The sequence below is a fragment of the Paramisgurnus dabryanus genome, chromosome 5 (assembly GCF_030506205.2).
Source record: "Paramisgurnus dabryanus chromosome 5, PD_genome_1.1, whole genome shotgun sequence".
NCBI lineage: Eukaryota > Metazoa > Chordata > Actinopteri > Cypriniformes > Cobitidae > Paramisgurnus > Paramisgurnus dabryanus.
Window position 1 is genome coordinate 49,870,107 of NC_133341.1, and position 23,681 is coordinate 49,893,787.

The 23,681-nt window shown below is 38.2% G+C and overlaps 1 protein-coding gene across 2 annotated transcripts in view; it reads right to left on the reverse strand.

The window, feature by feature from the left end:
• Positions 1-23,681, reverse strand: part of taf6 (TAF6 RNA polymerase II, TATA box binding protein (TBP)-associated factor) — a 107,234-nt gene that overhangs the window by 61,896 nt on the left and 21,657 nt on the right. For both annotated transcript variants that reach the window (XM_065284626.2, XM_065284625.2), the window contains one exon: positions 19,626-19,727. In XM_065284626.2, the coding sequence (XP_065140698.1) occupies positions 19,626-19,727 (102 nt within the window). The remainder of the gene's footprint in view (positions 1-19,625; positions 19,728-23,681) is intronic.

Here is a 23,681-nt window from a genome sequence, read left to right on the forward strand (position 1 = left end):
GTGTTAATGTAGATTAGAAGTTCTCCCGTTCTCTCTCTCTCATCTCTGCCATGTCTAATTAAACCTGCTTGCCCGCGTCTTCTCGCGGTTCTGAGGTATGTGTTGACTTTACCCCGGCTGCGTAGACTCATCGGTAGATTAAACTGAGCGCACGGGGACATAAAACTTTTACGCGTCATGCAAATTTGCGGTAAAAACCCGATTGCGCATTTCGTAGTTTTATCACGGAGGCCCGCACATGCGCGACTACTTCATTTTTCTTTGGCACTAGATGATCTGCTCAGTTAACACAGTGTTTGAGTTCTCCTCCATGTGTCTCTATGCTACTGACTGGACGGGGCGGAGCCACATAACCTCACACGCGGTAGTATGTTTTAAATGGAAAGTATTAACAGGATTAAAAACCGAAAATAAACGACATGATAAAATAGGGTCGGTTAACGTTTCTGAATTTCGGTTTCGGATATTTTTCAATTAATTGTGCAGGCCTAGCTACAATATTATATGATCAACATGTATGTACATGTTTGTATTTTTGAAAGAAAAATGTTTATACGTGGTTTTTGAAAAAGCTAAATTTTTAAGTCACTGATATAAGTCCACAAAACTCATTCTAAACATGTTTTCCCAAGACTTTTCAAAACAGGATCTAGTAGTCTACCGTTTTTCTTCAAAATGATGTGAAAATCATACTGCCTGCTCATTCACATAAAACAATATATTGATTTAAAATTTCTTTGACACTTTTGCTTGGAAAAGGCTGTATGCGTGGAGGCGGGAAAGCTCCTGAATAATCAGTGATTGACAGCTGAGGAACAAAAGAGTTGAAAAATTATGCACATAATGAGCCTTGTGGGGATGTTCAACATGAATGTAACTTTCTCTGTAGTAAAACCATGATAAGGTTTACTTTGGAATTTATAACAAAAATTTCAATAGAATGTAAACACACACACACAACCCGGTGATACCGGTGTCACCGTGTGGGAGGGGCTTATAAATGCGAATGCAGACGTGCACATTTTACTTTCACTTTTGAATTATGCAACTGTTTAAATTCAGTGCTTGCGTACGCTGTGTTAAATCGCGTATGAATTTGCGTGCAATGCAAGTGCAACAGCTGGTTTTATTAAGTGCTTGAGTCAATGTGCGCAGGTAATTCTCACAGAACCCGCCAGTCCCAAGCAGAGCAACCGGCTACTTCTCCATAAAGCACTGCTTGAATGATGGGTTTATTATTTTTCTTGATTAATTATTTTTCACTAAAAACAAAATGATCTCGCTTATATTAAACATCATATATGTATATTAAAACAAAAACGAGTAAGCACACGGCTTCTGCCACCCGTCTGGTCAGTCAGCTCGCCTCGCAAACTCTGACAGAACTAAATGAAATCTGACACCTGCTGCTCTGTGACGTGACGCGCGTTCAGCTCCGCTGAATTCAGGCAGCAGACACACAGTTTTAAGTGTTTGCTCTCTCTTACGAAACTGAATGATTTAATTACAAGAAAATATCAAAACGACGGTGAAAGACGGTGTCGCGGTGGGCAAGTGATCTAACCGTTGAGAGGCTGAAGCACCGGTTATCACCATTTCACCGACTATCGCGGCAAGCCTAAGATATTCTTATTTTTCAAGAAGGGTGCGAAAATAAATTTTTCATATAAATATAAATTTTTTGTTTTGCACATATAATAAATTGCAAGGGATTAATTATGCACACAACCAAAGAAAATGCTGTGAATGGACTCATTTTTTAGAGTAGGACCTAAAATAAAAGATGGTGTATCATTTGTGGCTATATGTGCTATCTGAGGCAGTCCACACTCAAGTTTCCCATATGTTTACAAAAGACCATTTTTTACCTTATTATTCATTAAACGATTGTTGGATATGTGTTGATAATAGAGCAAAAATAACGATGTAGCCTTATTCCTGAGAATGAGAGCTTTCATTTGATATAAGACTTGCCGGTGTTTGTCATACTTGAAAAATATGAAATATGTGAATATTAAATTATATAATAAATTGTCGGGGGGGTGATAGTGTAAATTAAGTGTAAATAACTTTCTTATAGAAAAAAATATATGTCAAAGTGATGCATATCTGCAGAAAGTAGAGAGTCTAAGCTTTCAAACAGTATCTCATATGTGGTACTGGGTCCATGACAGACCATTAAAAATTAAAGGAATATTTTATATTAAGTCAAAATAAGATAATTCTGGACCCGGTACAGGGTCCACAGAGTCAAACAATTAAACTGTCTCCATTTATAGACAATTTGTCTAAGTGTAGACTGATGGAGGTCTAAACATTTTGAGATTGTTTTGTATCCCTTTTCAGCCTTATGGAGTGCAACATCTCTTGATCAGATATCTTTATAAGAGCATGGTTCAGAAGAGCTGATGCTTCTTAAGGACAGCAATCTTAAAATGTGTTAATATCAATCAAAGTTGCACTAAACCACACATTTAAACTCATTTTATTAACCCTTGTGCATTGTTCAAATTTACTACCCTTTCGTGTTGTTAGTGGATGAAAACATCCACTAAATTCAACGGCTATAAAAATGTATCGGATGAATATTTTTTCCAAATTTTTTTACATAAATCTGTTAATAAACCTCAGTACTGATCAAAACTACCAAATCTTCACAAAAATTCAATGATTTTAACTCTTTAATTGCCAAGTTTATAAGTGGTGTCACTGATTTGGGGAAAAAACACACACAAAATGACCGATTTTCAATATAAAATGTGATTGTAAACTGGATTTTTTAAAACCTTTTTCACAGTCTTGGGCATGCCAAAGATTGGTAAAAACATTGGCTTTGAAGCATTTTTAGTTTTTGTGTAGCATCAGTTTACATTTTTTTCTCCCTCATTTATTGTTAGTGGCTGTTTTTGCCCCATTGACTTCCATTATAACCACATTTTTTGATTGCAGAGCTATGACACCTTTTTATCATGCATTTTTGAATGTTGGTGTTTTTTCCTTTTGCTAAGAGGTCAAATTAGTAATTTTTACTGTTGATCACCATGTGGCACTATTAACCCTTTAGTAGCCCTGTGCAAAAACAAAGCTTAATTTCTGGCTTGTACATTGTGTTTTAAGGAGTATAACTCCATAATAAAAGCATATTTGTGTGTGTGTGTGTGTGTGTGTGTGTGCGCGCGTATGTGTGCGTGTTTGTGTGTGTGTGTGTGCGTGCATGCGTATGTGTGCGTATGTGTGTGTATGTGCATGAAAAAAAGATATTCTGTAAAAATCTTCTCTGCATTAGACATTAGATTTATGAACATCATTATTATGAACACATAAGTGTTTAGTCATTCCAACAGGACTTGCAGCATATCACTTGGTGCTCTCTGCAAGTTTGTCTGGAGGGACAGCAACTCATGCACGAGGGAGGTGAAAAGCTGTTTAGGAGAAGGCTTTCCTAGAAGACCTGGGAAAATCTCTGCTGCAATATTGAGGAGAGAGCATCACCCTCGCACACCAGTTGCTACTGCACTGGTGAGAGAGATTCAGTCTCCTGCAGCTGTCTGTCCAGACACAAATCCACAGACACCAGCAGGAACCAGCAGCTCAGGAGTGAAGAGGGGAACATGCAATTGGTGCAAAGAACAAACATGTCAGCCCTTGCATCTGTTGTGGTGGACAAACTTGCAGAGAGCACCAAGTGATATGCTGCAAGTCCTGCTGGAAATACTGAACACACCCCCGGCACACATACACACTAAAAGTTAGTTTGATTGTTTAGTTCTCCATCCATCCTCTTCTCTTGCTTCATTGTTCAATTTATTTGAAGTTGTTTTTGTGTTCATAATAAATGATGTTCATAAATCCGATGCAGAGAAGATTTTTACAGAAAATTTCCCTAACCCCAACCATCACAAAAACCCTTCTCCTACTTCACATTTTCAGGAAACATCATTTTGTTTGATTTATAAACTTGTTTCCTCATGGGGACCTCAAAATGTCCCCACAAGGTCACAAAGACACTGGTATTCCTATCTTTGTGGGGACAATTGGTCCCCACAACGTGATAATTACCAGGTACACACACACACACACACACACACACACACACACACGCGCGCACATGCACACACACAATAATATGCTTTTATTATGGAGTTATACTCCATATAACTCAATGTACAAGTCAGAAATTAAGCTTTGTTTTTGCACAGGGCTACTAAAGGGTTAATAGTGCCACATGGTGATCAACAGTAAAAATTACAAATTTGACCTCTTAGCAAAAGGAAAAAAATCCAACATTCAAAAATGCATGATAAAAAGGTGTCATAGCTCTGCAATCAAAAAATGTGGTTATAATGGAAGTCAATGGGGCAAAAACAGCCACTAACAATAAATGAGGGAGAAAAAAATTAAAACTGATGCTACACAAAAACTAAAAATGTTTCAAAGCCAATGTTTTTACCAATCTTATACATGTTCAAGACTCTGAAAAAGGTAAACAAAAATCCAGTTTACAATCACTTTTTATATTGAAAATCGGTCATTTTGTGTGTGTTTTTTCCCCAAATCAGTGACACACCTTATAAACTTGGCAATTAAAGGGTTAAAATCATGGAATTTTTGTAAAGATTTGGTAGTTTTGATCAGTACTGAGGTTGATTAACAGATTTATGAAAAAAAATTTGGAAAAAATATTCATCTGATAAATTTTTACAGCCGTTGAATTTAGTGGATGTTTTCATCCACTAACAACACGAAAGGGTAGTAAATTTGCCCACGGTATATCGTTGAGTTTTTAAAAAATTTCAAAGCATTTTCTTAAAATATATGTAAATATAAGATTTGTCACCAAAAATCATTCAATTTGCTAAAACAGAGAGAAAGTTACGGCTAAATTAAGAGTAAAAAAAACTCTGTAGTGGATGAAAACATCCCCAACAACACATGAGGGTTAATTGGACTCCAGTTTGCCAGCTTCTGACAAAAAAGCTTTTAATAAAGTAATTAGTCCATTGGCTCACTTACATTTTCCTCCAGCACTGTGAATGTTTAGACACAAGAAACTGGAATTATTTATGTCTTGTGAGCTTATGCACATCGTGTTTGTTTATTGTTGTGACCTAGATGAGGATCAGATAACATTTTATGGCAAATCACAGTAGAAAACCAGTTTATTCCTAGAGGTTCACATACGTTTTCTTGCCACTGTACATACACACACACACACACACACACACACACACACACACACACACACACACACACACACACACACACACACACACACACACACACACACACACACACATTCTGGTTTCCATGTTTTGTGGGGACATTCCATAGACGTAATGCATTTTATACCATACAAACTGTATATTCTATTCCCCTTACCTGCACAATTCCCTAACCCCAACCATCACAAAAACCTTTCTTGTACCTTAGATTTTCAATAAACATCATCTTGTTTGATTTATAAGCTTGTTTCCTCATGGGGACATCAAAATGTCCCCACAAGGTCACAAAAACACTGGTATTCCTATCTTTGTGGGGACAATTGGTCCCCACAACGTGATAATTACCAGGTACACACACACATTTCTATTGAAATTTTTTCTATTACTTTCACAAGTATACCTTTAAAAATCATAGTAATCATTGTAAAGGTACTGTTTGGCCATCGTAAAAATGAACACAGGGTTAGTGTTTGGTTGGCAAGCGAGAGGTTTACTTTTGTGCAGTAAACAGCTCAAAACAAGAACTGCCTATCGTTGTCTGGACTCTTATTTGTGTTTTTGTAATCATTATAGTGGAAACACAACAAGGGACACACGTGATAAACTTATCAATGTTTGTTTACAGCCGCCGCCATTACTCCCTCACGTGTTGATCATGAAAGCACATAGGTGTGATTGGCAAAGGACAAAAAAGCAGGAAAATATACGGCACACCTACCATGACGTGGCGACATACACACACACACACACACACACACACATAAAATTAAATACAGTTGAAATATAATTTGGGCTCAAAGTTGTTCGATCCGAGTTACCAATCGTCAATCTGCGTGGGCAAGTGCCACCCTGACCATTATGTAGCCTTGCTACTGCATCAGACTGAACAAAATCTTTTTGTGCTTTTAAAGGTAAATACATTAATGTGGTGCATTTTGAGGGTAAAAATAAGTGACTACATCTATGAGGATTTTTATGTTCTTGTAAACAAATGTATGCCCTTTTAGTAAAATCTTTGGTTGCATATTGTAATAATAATAAGGCACACAAGCCACATACACATATGATAAATGAGATTTGCTATTGGTCAAAACATGTTTAATGTTTATAGAATAATTAGTGGGGGCATTTAATACAGATTAATTATTGATTACAACATTTGTTACTTTATTCAAATGTTGTGACTTTCTGGAAAGGCAGTCAAGTGCAATTGTCTTTTGCATAGTTCTTTTGGCAAAGCATCTAACAGTCAAAAGCTACGCATTTCACAAACCAGATCCATGAATGTGTGTGCTTGTCATCATATTATTCTGTAATCTCAAGCGTTACTGCCAGATTCACAAAACATTAAGAGGAGCAAACGTATGCGTGTGTTTGTCAGGATGACGTTGGATCTGATTCGCGTATATGCGTGTGTTAACGTATGTGATTACAGTATAATATAATGCAAGCAAACTTTTTGACAAAAACGTAACTTTATATTGATATCGCGAGACCGCATTTCACCTCAACGAGAAATCTGTTATTTACATTACTGGCATATAGCGGTCTGATTTGAAACGGACAGTTTTGTCAAAGCAGCAAACACCTGGTTCTCTTAATTTCTTCCTACTAAAATACTGTTTGTCTCTCCCTATTCCTTCTATCCATGCCCAGCGCCACTGATTTAAGTCCTTTATCAATTAGGTCGTCTTACCTAGACTAGGCATCATATAGTTACTCTTCATCCTGCTGACAACGTTTACTTGTTATGACTTCTCTGCGGCCGCAGAGGACTTCACAGAGGGAGAGAGAACAAAATGTGCATCATGTTTATTTTCTTAATTTTGCGAAAAGCACAACATTCTGTTTTTATTGGGAGTGGACAGAAAAAAACTAGACACTTTAACGTTTTAAATGATGTATAAATCCTATCTGTATGTCCAAAATCAGCAGAGTAATCTAAGTCTCTTTGCAGAGTGATTGAAAAATAAAAAGTTTGCGGCGCCCGCGCAGCAGTCGACCCCAGAGTGTTAACCTAGGGTTAAAAATGGGATTTAGAATGAAGATAACCCAGGGTTAAAGGGACACTTCACCCATTTGCATTAAGCTTTGTATAGATAGAAACCCAGTCATGTTTTCGAATGGTCATGCATCATTCCCTCTGTTTCCCCTGAGACAGGAGAAATATGGATTTCAGTGTTGCACTTCCTTCTTTCAATGATGTAAAAATCATCATTTTGCATCATTGAAAGAGGGAAGTCCTATATCTTTGTAGAGGGGGTGAGACTACAAACACTCATTTTCTCTGTCAAATAGGCACCAAATTCTAAATTTATGTCACATTTCGACTACAAATATGATCCACTTTTAATAAAGATTAATGTTTCCACGGGTAAAATGCTCCTTTAAGCGCAGTGTGAAAAGCCTTTCTCTCTCTCGTTATACACACACGCACACACAGCGAGCTCCCCTCGATCAGCTCTCAATGACATACCATGTAACATGGCCTATTGGTTAGAGTGCCGGGCTTGTAACCCGAGCATTGCTGTTTCGAGGCTCACGACCGGTGGCTTGCGACTGTGGTGCCCTTGAGCAAGACACCTTAACCCTAATTGCTCCCCGGGCGCTGCAAGGATAGCTGCCCACTGCTCCGGGTGTTTGTGTGTTCACGACTTGCAGTGCGTGTGTTCACTATTCACTGGATGGGTTAAATGCAGAGGTCACATTCCAAGTATGGGTTACCATACATTGGCAAATACTCACTTCACTTCACTTCACTAACAACACGCTCATAATGTCCAATCCAAAAAGCACAACTTTACAGATATTCCTGCATTGTTCACTAGCCACATTTTGTACTTCTGCACTACACACAATCTACAATAGCACCGTATCATGGTCAATGTATTAAATGCCAGTCTGTCTATCAGCAGGCTATCTAACTATTCAGTACTTTCATGTTACGTTAGCAGGCTTCTTCACAGGAAAAAAAAAACTTTATCATGAACGTACAAAACGGTATTAAACAAGCCAGTTCTGAAACGAAAGATGTACATACCAAACATTTTAAAGGGGACATTCCATGAAAATCAGACTTTTCCATGTTTAAGTGCTATAATCGGGTCCCCAGCGCTTCTACCAACCCAGAAAACATGAAAAATAGCAACCCTGTAACTTTGTTTTGGTAAGGCTCTCTCTGCAAGCATGTGAATAAATAGGTCATGCGGATTTCGCTCCCCCCATGACGTAGGTAAGGGATCTGATTATAATGATACCGCCCCCTTAACTGCGCTATCCAACCATGAACGGCCTCACGAGTGTGATAGACAGAGAGAAAGAATGACTGACAGCACGACGCGTTTGTATTCCCTCAAACACAAACAGGAGCCTACAATCTTATAACTTGTAGTTTTATTAATATTTCTAAAGATTGAATTAACGTTCTAAAGGATTAACCTTACATTAGTGCAACAGAGAGAGCGAGTGAGAGAGAGAGCGAGTGAGCGAACGAACGAGAGAGAGAGAGAGCAACGCGACGGTTCACAAGTATGTCGTTTAATATGTTTCTCTGAAGTTTATATGAATTAACACGAGGATTAATGCACTGCACGAGACAGAGTGAGAGAACAACGTGTATCATACACAATAAGTAAATATGTTGTTTAATGTTTCTCTGAAGTTTCAAATAAATACGAGGAGTTACAAGATAGATGAGAGACTGACAGAAACGCGAATGTGTTCAACATGTGTACACAATAAACTTAAACATGTCACTTGATCTGTTTCTCTAAAGTTTAAGCATTAAAAGTGTTGTTTTATTACAGACCATTTAAATGTGCTCGTGTGGTTTGGTCAAAAAGTAAACTTCTGAGTGTTTGTGGACGTGTATTTTATTTGTAACATGCTGAAAATCATTGTGCCTGTTTAAAACACTGGCAGCCTAAAAGTCTTTATTTTTATTCCACAATGTTTCCCATCTGCTGATAAACATGTATTTAGTATGCATAAAACAGATGATTGACTTTTCAAACTTGTTCAAATATATAATGCTTAACATCGCCCACTAACTTCTTTCGTGAATCTTCCTCGATGCTCTGTCATTTCTACAGCGCGAGCGCTTGAGACTCTGCCCACCTGAGCAGCTCGTTTGGATTTAAAGGGATACACACAAAAACGGTGCATTTTTGCTCAGACCCATAAAGTGCCTATTTTAACATGTCACAATAAATTACCTATATGGTATTTTGAGCTAAAACTTCACATATGTACTCTGGGGACATCAAAGATTTATTTAATATCTTAAAAACCTCTTGTGGAATGTCCCCTTTAATGAAGATCGCCTTGCAAACAGGTACCTTCTCCGGATGATGTATTAAAATGACATTAATCCTCATTTGGAGGAATGAATGAACTAGAGGTCGACCGATATGCTTTTTCTCTCGCCGATGCCGATTTTTTTTAAATCAGGGCAGCCGATGGCCGATATGTTTGGCCGATTTTCTATATGTACATAATAATCAAAATGTTCTCATCATTATTAGAGGATATTTTAAATGCAAAAATGTCAAGTATTTAAAAATATATGACTGGTATTTCTGAAGAGTTTTACAACCTCCTCTGCACCATGCATTTATCAGACACAGATATTACCTGACACTCTGCTGTCATCATCTTTGATCAGTTTTTTACCATGGCTTTTATTGCTTTGTAGGATAAAATCCTTATTTGGTAGACCTGATAAAATATTTATTCATCATAAAGTTAACATTGTAAATGTCTATGGTTTTTAGTTGAGACTGTTATTTAAGGCAAATCTTTTTAAACACATTTACATTCTCATTTCTGAGACGCTATAAGTGACTGATTGTGCTGACAGTGACGTCTTGTGACTTTAGTGTTGGGACAGATCTGTTGTTTCAACTGTTCATTCAAACGAATCCGTTCAAAGGAGTCAGTTCGCGAATCGGACGCGCTGTGTTCTAATCCAGACTGAGCAGCGCAAAACTGTAAACAAAGTCTTACTGTAACAACACGAAAAACATTTCCTTTGTGGATATGATTTGGTCTTCCGACCTTTCGCCATCGGGTCAGTTTTGTTTTGAGTAATAAAAGCAGGGAGACAGAAAGCGTGCGGGCGCGGCTCTTCTCTCTCTGTCACGCAAACAAAACTCATCATCACTCATTAAATCACATGAAATGAGCCTAATCTTTGCACGGACAGTGCACCGCGAGACATAAGCCCGTCGCGCTGTTGTACTGGCTGCTTAATTCGCGCGATCCGCCATCATTTAGTAAAGCTGTTTGTGAACAAGGCATGGCTGCACACACACGAGAGGGAAGCGAGCTGCTTGCAGCAAGAGGCAGCGTCACGAGTTCTACAACACAGTGTTTCCTCTAGGATTTTTTCCAGCTGTGGCGGCAGGGGGCGCCCATGATGATTATAAATGTACATTATTTTTTTTATGTAGAAAATAGGCTACAGTAAACTAACATGTGTTTTTTATCATTTTCATGCTGTCATTTACTTTTCCTTATATTTATAGCATATTGCTTTTCTATGTTTGATCTAAACTGTATTTTCTTAAAAAATACGTAAGTTTTATAGCTTCATACGGATCTTTCATTGTAGTTTTAATGTAGTGTGCAAGTTCGTGCTCGGGTTTAGCATTACAGAGCTGTTGCAAAGTCACGCACAGTCCTGTTTGATAATCCGCACCGCTGTGATTGACAGAACACCCGACATCAGCAGCAATTTATTCCACACCCGGCCTGTTTGACAAAGAGCCCGACCCGGTCACACCGCAAATCGCGCAGTTATAGAAACCTTTATGCTCTTCGCAGACAGATCTTAAACACAAATAAGCACGGGGACATTTAAAAACTGTTACCTGTCGGAATCGAGTCGAATTCTGTTCTTGGATGTTATACCCGCAGTTCACGCTCGCATATTGAGTCCCGACCTGGATCTACAACGCATATAACACGTTAATATTATTACACTCGTTACATCAAATATTAGAAGTTTCACCCGCGGGTACCCCGACCCTGTTGTTTCGTCTGAAAACAGATGAAACCGTCTCACCATCTGCCTCCAGTTTTTATTACCAACGCCCTTCTCTTCCACGGGAATAAGTTTCCTTCCAAACAGATTCGACTATTAATGTCTTGCAGTCCTATATGAGTTGTATTCAGTATTTAGCCTTTTGTTTTTGGACAAACATCTTATCATTTAATGTGAAACTTTGTGAGTGTCGATCTAAAGCACAGAAGATTGACTGACAGCTGAGCGCTCAGCAGCGCGCTGCGCTTATAGCCTATATTCTGAATAACTAATGGCCAGATAAGTTGATAATATGAGTACAGTGATTACAAATGAATATCCAAAAAACTCGTAATATGTTAAATCGAAAGTTTAATTATGTCATTTCTCGCAGCCCCGCGCTGCGTCCGTGTATATGCGCCTGTGAACAGCATACGCGTGATGACCTTGCAACTTAAATTACCCTTAATTTATTGCCAGACAGATAAAAGTAAAATAACATTCGAATCTGTAAATTGTGTATTTTTATTTATGTAAACTCACAATAAGGAGAAAACCCTGTGCTTATTTAAAATCATTAAAAACATGACGTGTTTTCTGCTGCTTTGGTTTAACAGCGCATCACAAAAAAGAACAGAAACTCAAATACTTTTTTTATTCGATTTGTCAATCTGATAATTATAACATATTTCGTGTAGACTTATTTATTTTATTATTATTTCTCAAAACAGAGACGTAGCCTAATCATCATCCGTTGATTTAAATCTATTTGTGTATGAAACTAAACCCATGGGGGAAATTATGATATTTTAGGAGATTTATTTATAAATGAGTGAACAACGCGAATCCAGAAAGGAATTTTTTTCTTTCTTGCTGGGCGGACATTTCGGTATAGCTTTATTTATTTTGCGAGCTTCCGCCGCGGGTTTTGTCTAGAAGGGATACAGAAAATGCCAAAAAGTTTAGGATTAGATTTGGAGGTAGGATTATTAGGATGAAAACAGCGGCTCTGGCTACATGAGATACACATACATCATACAATCCTGTGAAATGTTGTGTTTAGAGTTGGGTTTGGGTGAAGGATTAGGATTAAACAGTGCTCATCCGGCGAGATTTCGTTTGCTGTATCCCTTCTATCCACAACCACAGGCGTGGCGGGGATGTTTTAGGCGTGGCGGGCCGCCACGGTTGAATGTATATAGCGTAAACACTGCAACAGCGCTTAGGTGCCCGCAGATGCGCCTGCCTATTAATCGGCCTAATTTTGCAGCAAAATCGGCCAAAGCCGATTTTTTAAAATATGCCAAAAATCGGCCAATTAATCGGCCGGCCGATAAATCGGTCGACCTCTAGAATGAACATAAACAAATATCCCCCATTGAGCACCGCCATTGGATTGCGTCGAACGCTCATCGAATTCTGATTGGTCGAGAGGATAAATCTCGTTTAGCCTAAAAATAGGCTCCGGCGCTTATCGTGTTTTGGAAAAGAATGGCATCTTGTACCTACATTTTAACAAGGAAATGTAGTGATTTGGCATGAAACGTTCATGGAGCAGTGAATAGGTTCAGTACACAGCCAAATGACATGACAAACTATTTTTTTTAAATGGCGTTTATCGCGTTTTGGAAAAGAGCTCCTCATATATATCTTTATTTTTCCTCTTACATAACAGCTGGTTATTATTTCTGCTATAATTAAGTTGTATATAGTAATATGATTTAACTATATTCAGCTAGATGGTGCCAAGCCCGAACCTCTGGTTATAGTCTGGATTTTGTTCTAAGTTGTATACAAACGATTGCATGGAGCTATATGGGGACTTTTAGTAAGAGATCACAAGAGCGGCTTTAAATTGCGTTAGCCGCAAGGCTTTGAACCGGTTCACGTAACGAAAACAAAAAACAGAAACTTTTGATGTTTTTCAAGGAACAGAAACAAAACCAGAAACTTAAAAAAAATAAATGTTCCAGAACAGAAACGTTTATTTAATATAATGGTAAACGGTTAATAACGTATTTTTTTTTTCGTTATTTGACAAGATTTCTGTGCAATACTGGGTGAAGTTCACTTCCGGTTGTCGTTGACTTATTGGAGAAATTAGAAGCTTGCCACCAGCAGGTAGCCTACTCAAGCCCTAATACTCAATCATAACAGGTAAATATTGTAAGCTACCAAGTATCTCAAGATGTTTGTTTTTTACTAATTAGTGGTGTAACGGATCGCAGTTGATCCATGACCCGTACAGATCATGACCCACGGTTCGGCTCGCATGCGATTCGCAGATTATTATGCACATTTAAACAGGGTGAAAGTTGATCATTTGCACGTGTTTCAAAGGCTTGCAAATGTTAACACTTAAGTGATTTTAAACAATTTAACCGCTAAAAGACGCTAAAGTGAGCAATTTTCTGTACGCACATGCGATTGAATGTGTTCGCTCCCACTTCGCCCTTCAAAGATCAGAACTCTTGATGTATAAACTTGAGAGAGTTGTTTACTGTGTCTTATACTGTAGTTCAATAAAATACATTTGGTGAATAAAGCACTGAAAAACAACGTAATTTACACTTTATGTGGAGCGACTGTTTATGCTGCATATTCTTCCCAAAGCGCCCTTTGGATTCGTCCTCCGGGCCCTATCTTGCACTCAGCGCAATTGACTTTGTCAGTGTCGCATGTATCATTCGTATTTTGCACCGGCGCACAGCGGGTTTTTCCCTCCACTGACGCACGTCCGCAAACTAGGGAATGAACTTGCGCTCCCTGGGCGGTTCAGCGCAAAAAAAGAGGCGCGTTCCGGCACAAACCATCCCTGATGCTATTTTGCAGTTTCAAAAAACAATTGCGCCACTGACCAGAAAAGAAAGTTTAAAGTCAGTGGCGCGTTGTTCATTATGCTATTTTAAGGGCGCATGCTTGACCATAATGTATAGCGTGCACAACGCGCATACACTTTGCATCTAATCTACACAGATGCAACAGTTATTTTTGCAAATCATAAATTGTTACACTAAAAAATATTAATACACGAGATAAGGGGAATCATTGTGGTGAGCATTGTGGTGATAGTTTTTATTTATTGTGTAGCTGCGTTAAAAAATTCTCATGCAAATAACGATTAAAATATTTTCATAAGTTTGTTGTGTGGCTGTATTACGTTTATTTTATGTAAATAATAATTTAAATGTTTTCATAAGAAACCTTAATGTATATGAACTTGATTTGTAAGAGTACTTTGGGGTTGGACCTTGCTTGCGTTTCTTGGGTCCGATTTCAAAGCCCAAACCCTTTCAGCGGTGAGGGTGGACGCAGCGATGTCCTCTGCTGGCGTCTGTGTAGAGGCAGATCCACCTCCCGTTACACGGCGTGCCCGATTTATGCTGGCAAGCTTGGGATTCCCCCGTCTCCTGACATCATTGTAGTGCTTGGCGCAATGATGGGGATGCCAGCTGATGAGACTGTGGCTATTTCCTCTCACGCCTGTTTAACCTACGCTGATTTGGGCGGGTTTCACCTATCCCCATACAAAACAACTTCTCTGTCTTTGACTGCTCTTACAAGAACGTCGGTCTCCTCGGCTGTAAACCGCTCCTGGCGTGCGCCTGGTAAATCCGTCATAATAATAGCAACCCGCCATGGAACTTGCGCCCTGCGTTTAAAGGGAATGTTGGATAGCGTTCTGATTGGTTTATTTGACGTTACGCCCAAACCACACCTATGAATAATGAACCTACTTCAGACCAACCTCTTATTGATTTGCGCCCGGCGCAAGAGTTATTTCTCACACCAATATAGCAACAGCGCCCAAGATCCGCCCACAAACTCACTTGCGCGTTGCGCTTCGCACTTGCGTTTCAGATCGTTAAAATAGGGCCCTCCGTCTGTGTGTTTAATGTTTGATGACAAGATAGAGACTTAGGTAAAATTATGTAGACTAATAATTTAAGTTTAATGTCCTAATGATCAGCCTACTTATGGTCCCACAGCTGACATGGAACGTTATTAACCAGTTCGGGAACTCTATTTTTTTGTTCTAACCGGTTCAGGAATGTCAAATTTAGGGTTGAACCGAAAACTGGAAACATTAAAATACTGTTTTTGTTCGGAACAAACCAATTGGGAAAAATTCTGGTTCAAAGCCCTGGATAAAACTACCTAAATTGCGTAACATTAAAATGTAATTTGCAAGCGCTGGAAAAGACTGGACGTTTTAGAATCCTTCTGCCATTGGTTTCCGAAAGTTTAATGTATTTTAGGAAGGATTATTCCAGTGCACCTATGCAGCCATTGTAGAGTTAGTGGGTGATACAACAGAAACCGAAATTCTCGGCCCAGCATCATATGTCCAAATTTCAGTAAAAACCATTCTATTTCATCATAAAAAATCTGAAAACAGTGCTTTAAGTGTAAAATACCGAACTTGTCCTTTAAATAAACGTAGAGCAAGTAGCTAATCTGTGTCTGTTAGCTTATTCAAACTAACGACAGTTTCACACCACAAGCTTGAGCAGCTTGAGCGCATACTGTGCAGTTTAATAACAGTATAACAATCTCAAGTTCACATTACTCTATTTACATGCATTTATTACCAAAACCTCTTCAATACACTTTTTGAAGGTCAGTGTAGTCTATTCTACACCCTTAGGATTCACATTTAGTGCTGGGCAAAGAGTGAATGACAGCGCAGTCTTCTGACAACAGTGTGTTTTTAAATATTTCATTGCTTTCTGTTAAATTGCTCAAAGTCATTACTGTTGGCATCACATTCATGATTTTATGGTAACATGATTTTATGGTAACATGACACCATTGATTTTTTGCGTCAATCCACGAGCATTAAACCATAAGCAAATCACTGTCACTTTAATTGAGCAAAAATAGAACGTCGAAATGGTCGCAGCACTGCAGCTATAAAATACAAACGTCACAACGCGCAAAACGCCCGCGCAAAACGAACCGTCACATAGAGTTGGGGTACTCGAACTTGAATTTGTACTCGGACTTGACACGGACTTGGGCATTTTGGACTCGGAAAATATCCCGAGTACAGTCGAGTCCACGTCATGTGCAACATTAAAAACAGCATGAACTTGAGATGAGAAATTAATTAATGTCTCGTCTTGTACACACTGCAAACTTTCGAGAGTGACAACCGCATTTAAATGCGGGACTGAATCCCCTAAATGTTCGTTTCATGTCTGTATGGAACAAGACTCACTCCCGAAAATGTGATGATTGACACAGAAATAACCATAGCAACGTTCTGCCGTCTCGTGTGCTTATCACTCACAGCTTTGACCAAAATAATCTAACAGCATTGTGTTTTGCAATGAACCTCCGTCCAGGCGTTGTGTATTGTAAGCTTCTTTTGTGAGGCTGCTTCACAGCGCGCGGTCTTGCAGTGTTGCCACGTCGTCGGCTTTTTTGTACGTAAATACCATAAATTACTTAAGTGTGTGTGTACAGAACAGGATTAAGCATTAAAATATGAAGTGACAACCCAATTTAATATGCAGTGTGTACAGGACCGTCTCCCCTCCTGTTATTTTACTGCAACACACTGCCAGGCAGCAGCCAGTCGCATCATACGTGCAGACAAACACGTCACACACATCAATGCGTGGCTAGCACGATGTCCTCAAAGTCAGCAATAATATGTTTTGCTTACAAAAATCATAGAGAATTTATTTGCAAGACATCTGGTAAAAAGAAGATACCTTTATATCCCTTTCTTTTCTTTGAAATCAGTTTTGATAGGAAACAAGTTGACAGAATAAAAATGTTCAATGGCAATGACAAGATACAATAGAGGTATTTTTATTACATTTTTATATTGCCATTGGTCAAATAGGTTGAAGGGTTAAAGTATTAATAGAAAGTAACCATTTACAATAAAAATGTTGTATCTTTTTTCAATTTAATTACCTTCTGGACTCGGGCGGACTCGACTTGGACTCGGCCTTTAAGAACTCGGACTTGAGTCCAACTCGGACCCTTTTGGACTCGGACTTGGACTCGGACTTGAAGTTTAAGGACTTGGTCTTGACTCGTACTCGAGAAAGGTGGACTCGGACCCAACTCTACCGTCACGTTTGATTCATGTCATAACTGTCATCACCAATTGTGAAACTGGCACACCCCTAGTTGTGACAAGAATTGTGTGCTCTCGGAACTGCACAACATTCACTCAAATGTCAAGTTGATTTGAGACTTTGGGTTTCACACCTGTGATTGGTGGCTTGGTGTGATCAATGACACGCAAAATCTTTTGTTTCACAAGTTTTCGAAAGTTAAAAGAAATATTTAACTGCTTTATTTTACAATTCTACATGAAATTACTAAGTAATAGTGTTTTGCCAAACTAACCAGGACCGGGCCTTACCGACCCGACTTTTCCGACAAGCCTAACGTACCCCCAAGTTTCTTATCGCTTTCCCAAGATACGGCAGACCTCCCGCTAGCTTCTAGCAATTAGCATGCTGTCCACAAGCAGTATACATCCCCCGCCGGGTCTTAATTTCTGTAATTTGTGAAAATAATGCGTTTGAAAATGTTTTATAATGGGAATATGTTAGCATTGTCCAGGAAAAACGAGTGTATTGTTGAGACTGCTACATCACAATTTACTTTGGAATTATTATGTGTCATGAGTTTCTTTTCCGTGAGTGTACTTATAAGTGATACTTTTATGCTTGATTTGTCTGTTGGCAATACATAAAACATTAATAATAATATATAAAAATATTAATACAGTCTGTACTGCTTGCGATACCATTGCGCATGTGCACATGACGTTAGTAGTGGGGCGTGGCCAAAGGAGCAGCAGCTCATAAATATGTAATGACCACCTCAAAACGGCACAATCTGAAATCCACTGAAACAGAGGCTACTAGAGATGGGTAACAATCTTTTCCTACAAGCTATTTCGAGCAAACAACTTTTGAAACATGCTTTATGGAACTCATACACCTATTTAACTTGTGGAAAAGCAGTCATAAGATGGGCACTTTAATAAAATTCTGTCTTTGTGTGGGAGAACGTATGTCTGGGGGAAATGCAGACCGGGGGAAGCAAATCTGGGCGACACACCCCCTCCCATCATTTCAGACCCCCTCCAAAACACTGAAACCATGGCGAAGCAGCTCTCTATGAATCTGCTTTTGTCAGCAAAAAAATCAAGATATTCGACGCTAAGTCTCAGTTCCGAGCAGTTCCCACATGACTTTTATGTGACCAGAGAACTGTTTTTTTGTAAGTTTTGTCAACATTCCTTTTTCTGGGAGTGCAAAGATACATGCTCTCTCTCATCCACATCTCTCTCATGTGCACGCGCTCTCACATCTGTCTGAAGTCCGAACACAAATCCTCATGTATTTGTCAGTTTTATGCGTTTCAAGCGAGCTGAGGCAAACTCTCATCTGCATCGTGGTGCCGCTCTCTGTCTCTTTTTCGCTCGAACATGCAGAGAGCTGCACGCTCATGCTGTCCGAAGTCAGATCAGTAAGTAATAATCCCGTGTATGTTTGCAAAGTTATATGCATTTCAAGCGATTGTGTTTAAAATATGGATCGCGTTCCACTGAACCCATGTGCTTAAGGCACTTCTGAAGGCACCACTGCTTTGACACGTGTAGCCTTCTGCAACACCACTAAACAATGCATTGAATTAAATAAAATATTTATGTGTTTCAAACAGGAAATGTGAAAAAATGTTACCTCAATAAATTTAAGGTAACTCCAAATTTTATTCCATTTTAATCATTAATATTAAAGGCACACTCTTTTTTATGACTAAAATAACAGTAAAGGGTAAAAAAAAATAATTGCCAAAAAATGAAAACGGACAAAACGGAATATGCAAAAATGAAAACGGACAAAACTGATTTTATAGGGCCCTAAGTAAGTTTGTTTCTGCAATATGAAAATGAGACCTATGTGATTTTTTTGTCAGATCACACACTGGATTTGCAGTATTGTATTAATAACATTGTTTACATCCAATAAGCAAGTAAAGGATATATATGAGAGGGGCTTGAAAATATTTTTCTGTACAAAAGGGGGGCCGGTGAAAAAAGTTTGGCTACCACTGGCTTAAGGTAAAAGCAAGACCTTTATTTTTCTACAGAGAATGATTCTGTATCATTTTGAATAAGACAACGGGCAATGTCTTATACCACACTGTAACAATTAATTTTTTACAGTCTGGTCTGGTTTATGTATGTCTAACTTAATTATATATACTCAATATTACTGTTGTGCAATTAAAATGACAAAACCTAGGCAATGTTGGGGCCTGGGGGGCCCCAGGTGCTTAAACTTTGCTTAGGGCCCCCAAAATGGTAAAAACACCACTGCATATGTAATGTGTGAATTACTTACATATTTCTCCAAATATAGAGTTGGATTATCCATTAATGCTTTTACCATCCTCATCAAATATATCAGCAGAGCCAGATTATTCTGAACGACATTTACACGCACCTGAAAGAGAAAAACATATTGTGTGTAAGAACATTAAATGTAGAGTAATTAAACTTTTAATAAGTTTCTCTATGTGTAAGTGTGCAAGAGAAAGTAGACTAAAAGTCAAAAACTAGTGCTGCACAATTAATCGCATCGCAATCGCAATCGCGATGTCAGCCTGTGCAATTATATGACAGCAAAATGTTGCAATTATATTAAATAAATAAATGTGTGGACTTGTTAACACAAACTTTCTGATAACAGTTTGATGATTTTCCTTGCTGTTTAAAAAAAAGAAAGAAAAATGAACAAAAACGGCAATGCACGTGTGGCATGCACGTGTGTGGTGTGCTTCGTCACTTATACCAGAGCGAAGATGGATGCAGAGGAGGTTGACAGTGATCTGGTAGCTAAAAAAAAACTCTATGTCTGTTGTATGGCGGTATTTTGGATTTAGGATTACTGACACTGAGCAGTTGCTACATCACATGGCAATACGAAAACATTTCTAGTTTTACAAATACAAATTTTAGCTAAACTGTGTGTGGATTTTCTTTAAAACCCATCAAGTTGACTCATGATACCATTTAGTATAATCGCAATCGCACATCGCAAATTTAGCATCAATAACCGCAATGGGAAAAATTACCCAAATCGTGCAGCCCTATCAAAAACACAAAATTTATTGTAACAGTTCTATAAAATGTATTGTAGAGTACGTTTTCTGCAGAACGATTTTTAATGTTTTTAAAAAATCTTAAAGCAGTGTTTCCCACACACTGACTGCACTTGGGCAGGCCTCCCAGGTATATTAACAAGAGCCCAAGTATATCTAGCATCAAATTTGGTCTTTTTGGTTCTCTTTGACACTCTTTAATAATGACATTTTGCGTGCGACATTTTGCACGTCGTGTCTCTCCTGATGAGTTCGGTGTGCATTCGTGGGATCTCTGTTTCTCAAAGGTCTTTTTAAAGGTCTTCACTGAGAACCCTGGATCCGTACGGTTCCAGTTTATATTTTAAATGGTCAGTTGGGTCCGGGTCAGTCCTAGTTTAATTATTTCCAGTCTGAAGTCTGATTAATATTGTGTGTAAAACCAGAATCGATCGGGAGCCGTGAGCGCTACTACGCTAAAGCTTGTGTGCAGTTTCAGCATACCCCCGGTTTCTATGGCAGTTTTAGCCTACAGCCGGTTTCTATGCGATAACAACAGGCTCTTGTTTTAAAAGTCACGAGCATGTGCTGCATTTTCTATCTCCCATTTTTAATAATAATATTATTATTAATAAACCATATATTTTCTAAAATCTCAAAAGTTTGCACATAGATGGTAGCAGAACAGCAATGCTAATGTCAAGCCCATTGCACTAAATGAGCAAAGCTCAAGCTGACTCAAGATATAAAAAACGCAAAGCTGTAATGTAAAGTCACAGAGACAGCAAGTAGACGTTTGAATCTGAAATGATGAGTGGATTAAGCTTTTTTTAATCGGCAAGAGAGAAAATAGAGCAGAAGCTGTAAAATAGCCTCTTTTTCTATCTAACAGAAATTATAACCATTATAACACCAGTCACATTTATAATCTATAGACCTACACTGTCTAGCATTAATAAACTATACATATTATTGTATTCAATAGAGTTTGATAAAAGGGGTCATCTAATTGCTTCATATATCAGTGCAAAAACAGTAAAGTGTTTTTATGGTGCTTTGACAAACAGTTTCAGCTTTGTTCATGGCAAAGAAAGTTGGGGTGGTTGAATAAATGAACTACAATGTGAAATTAATATAAATGTTTAATAAATCAAAGTATTGTGTTGTGTCACACATTACTAGTTCTTTGTCACATGTATAGTAAAAACATTTTTTTGTCGGTGGGTAATGATTGCCCTTTTCACTGGCTACCACCACAAGTAAATTTCAGATCTGTGGGAAACACTGTTAAAGAATTTAGGTGCAAATATTACAAAATAGCATCTGAAAAATAACTTTGAGTCCTCTGAAATAAACTGGACCAACATGAACCATATAATGTGCATCTTAAGAAATAAATTGTATTTTGTATATAAAATTACATAAATTGTTTTTAGTGTTATATATTATAGCAGAATAATACATGAATATTTGTTAATATAGTTTGTAAATATAACTTTATATTAACCCTCTGGGGCCTAAGGGGTTTTAAGGGCCCTGGATAAGTGGTTTTAAGGGCCCTGGATAAGTTGTGACCTGCACAGACATTTGTGCTTTTGTCTGTTGCTTAAAAACATAATAATGGCAAAAGTCTCATAACACTGTGTTCACCACAAACTGGGCTACAATATTATATGAGCAACATATATGTACATGTTTGTATTTTTGAGAGAAAAATGTTTATGCATTGTTTTTGAAAAAGCTAAATTTTTAAGTCACTGATACAAGTCCACAAAACTTTTACCAAGACGTTTTAAAACAGGATATAGTAGTCTAGAGTTTTATCTTCAAAATAATGTGAAAATCATTCTGCCTACTCATTCACATAAAACAATATGTTGATTTACAATTTCTAAGACACTTTTGCCTGGGAAAGGCTGTATGCGAAGAGGCATGAAAGCTCCTGAATAATCTGTGACTGACAGCTGAGAAAACCAAAGAGTTGCATAATGAGCTGCATAATGAGCCTTGTAAGAATTTATCTTAATCTGTAGTAAAATGACATTTGTATTTTTTTTTTTTTAAATAGTTTGTATTCATTTCACAAGTTTACCTTTAAAAACCTTGGTTTTACTACAAAAAAGTGCAACCATGTTTTCTGGCTACAAACACTATAGTAACCATGGTAAATTTAGTAAGGGATGTAGTGTATTGAGTTGTTATTGCACTCTGGTAAAGGTACTGTTTGGTCAATGTAAAAATGAACCCAGGGTTAGTGTTTGGTTGGCCCGTGATAGTTTTACTTTTCCACAGTAAAAAGCACAAAAGATATTCTGACCGTCTTTGTCTGGACTCTTATTTGTGTTTTTTATTATTATAGTAGAAACACAACAAGGGATGAGCGAGCGTGGTCAACTTATCAATGTTTGTTAACACAGCCGCCACTGCGACATCACGTGTTGATAGTGAAAGCAGCACAAAAGGAATGCGTGGACATGCGTGTGATCCTGTGTTTGACATCTTCATATAGGAAACACCTGATTTCACTCATCAGGCTCCTTAATTAACACACTAACAAGCTGATGAACTGAATCAGGTGTTTTTATATATGGAGATATCTAAAATGTTCTGGGAGGGGGGGTCCGAGGACTGGAATTGAGAACCACTGGTCTACACAATGTTTAGGTTCCACCTGTAAAATATTTTAGTTTTATTCCATTGTCTTTTTGTCCTTGATTGTTTAGACTCTCTAAAAGGCCTTCTCTTGGAGGCTATGTTTGGACATTCATATCTTAAAAAGTATTACTCCTTGCATGACCACACTATGTTTATTGCAAGACAAACTTGTCTTGCAATAAACGGCAAATTTCGCCAAAAGGTGAGGAGTTTGCATGCCTGAAGATTACTAAAAAGCGCGTCAAATTTCCTGACTCGTGTGTTTGTGTATGTGTGTCCCCTTCGTGTGTACTGTTTGACGGTAGCACAAAAAAAACACTCGCATCTGGAGAACTTTTAGTGACACACATATGCAAGTAAATAAGGATTTAGATGTCATGTTTGGTGCACTCGGATGAAACAACTCAGCATAACAAGGAATGGAGAGACTGGATAGGGTTTGTTCATTGACTACAGATGTGAAACCTATGCATATTGATGTCTCTGCTCGTTCATTTCAATGGAGCGGGGCATGGTGATACTGATACTGTGATACTGCTAGAAAGACGGTACTGCTCCTCCTTCTCATACAGTTTTTACATTCAGCATTATGTAGACATTAATCTTTTGTTTGTATGACAAGTATTCGTTAAGTTACAGTTCATTTTTCCTGACACGTTTCT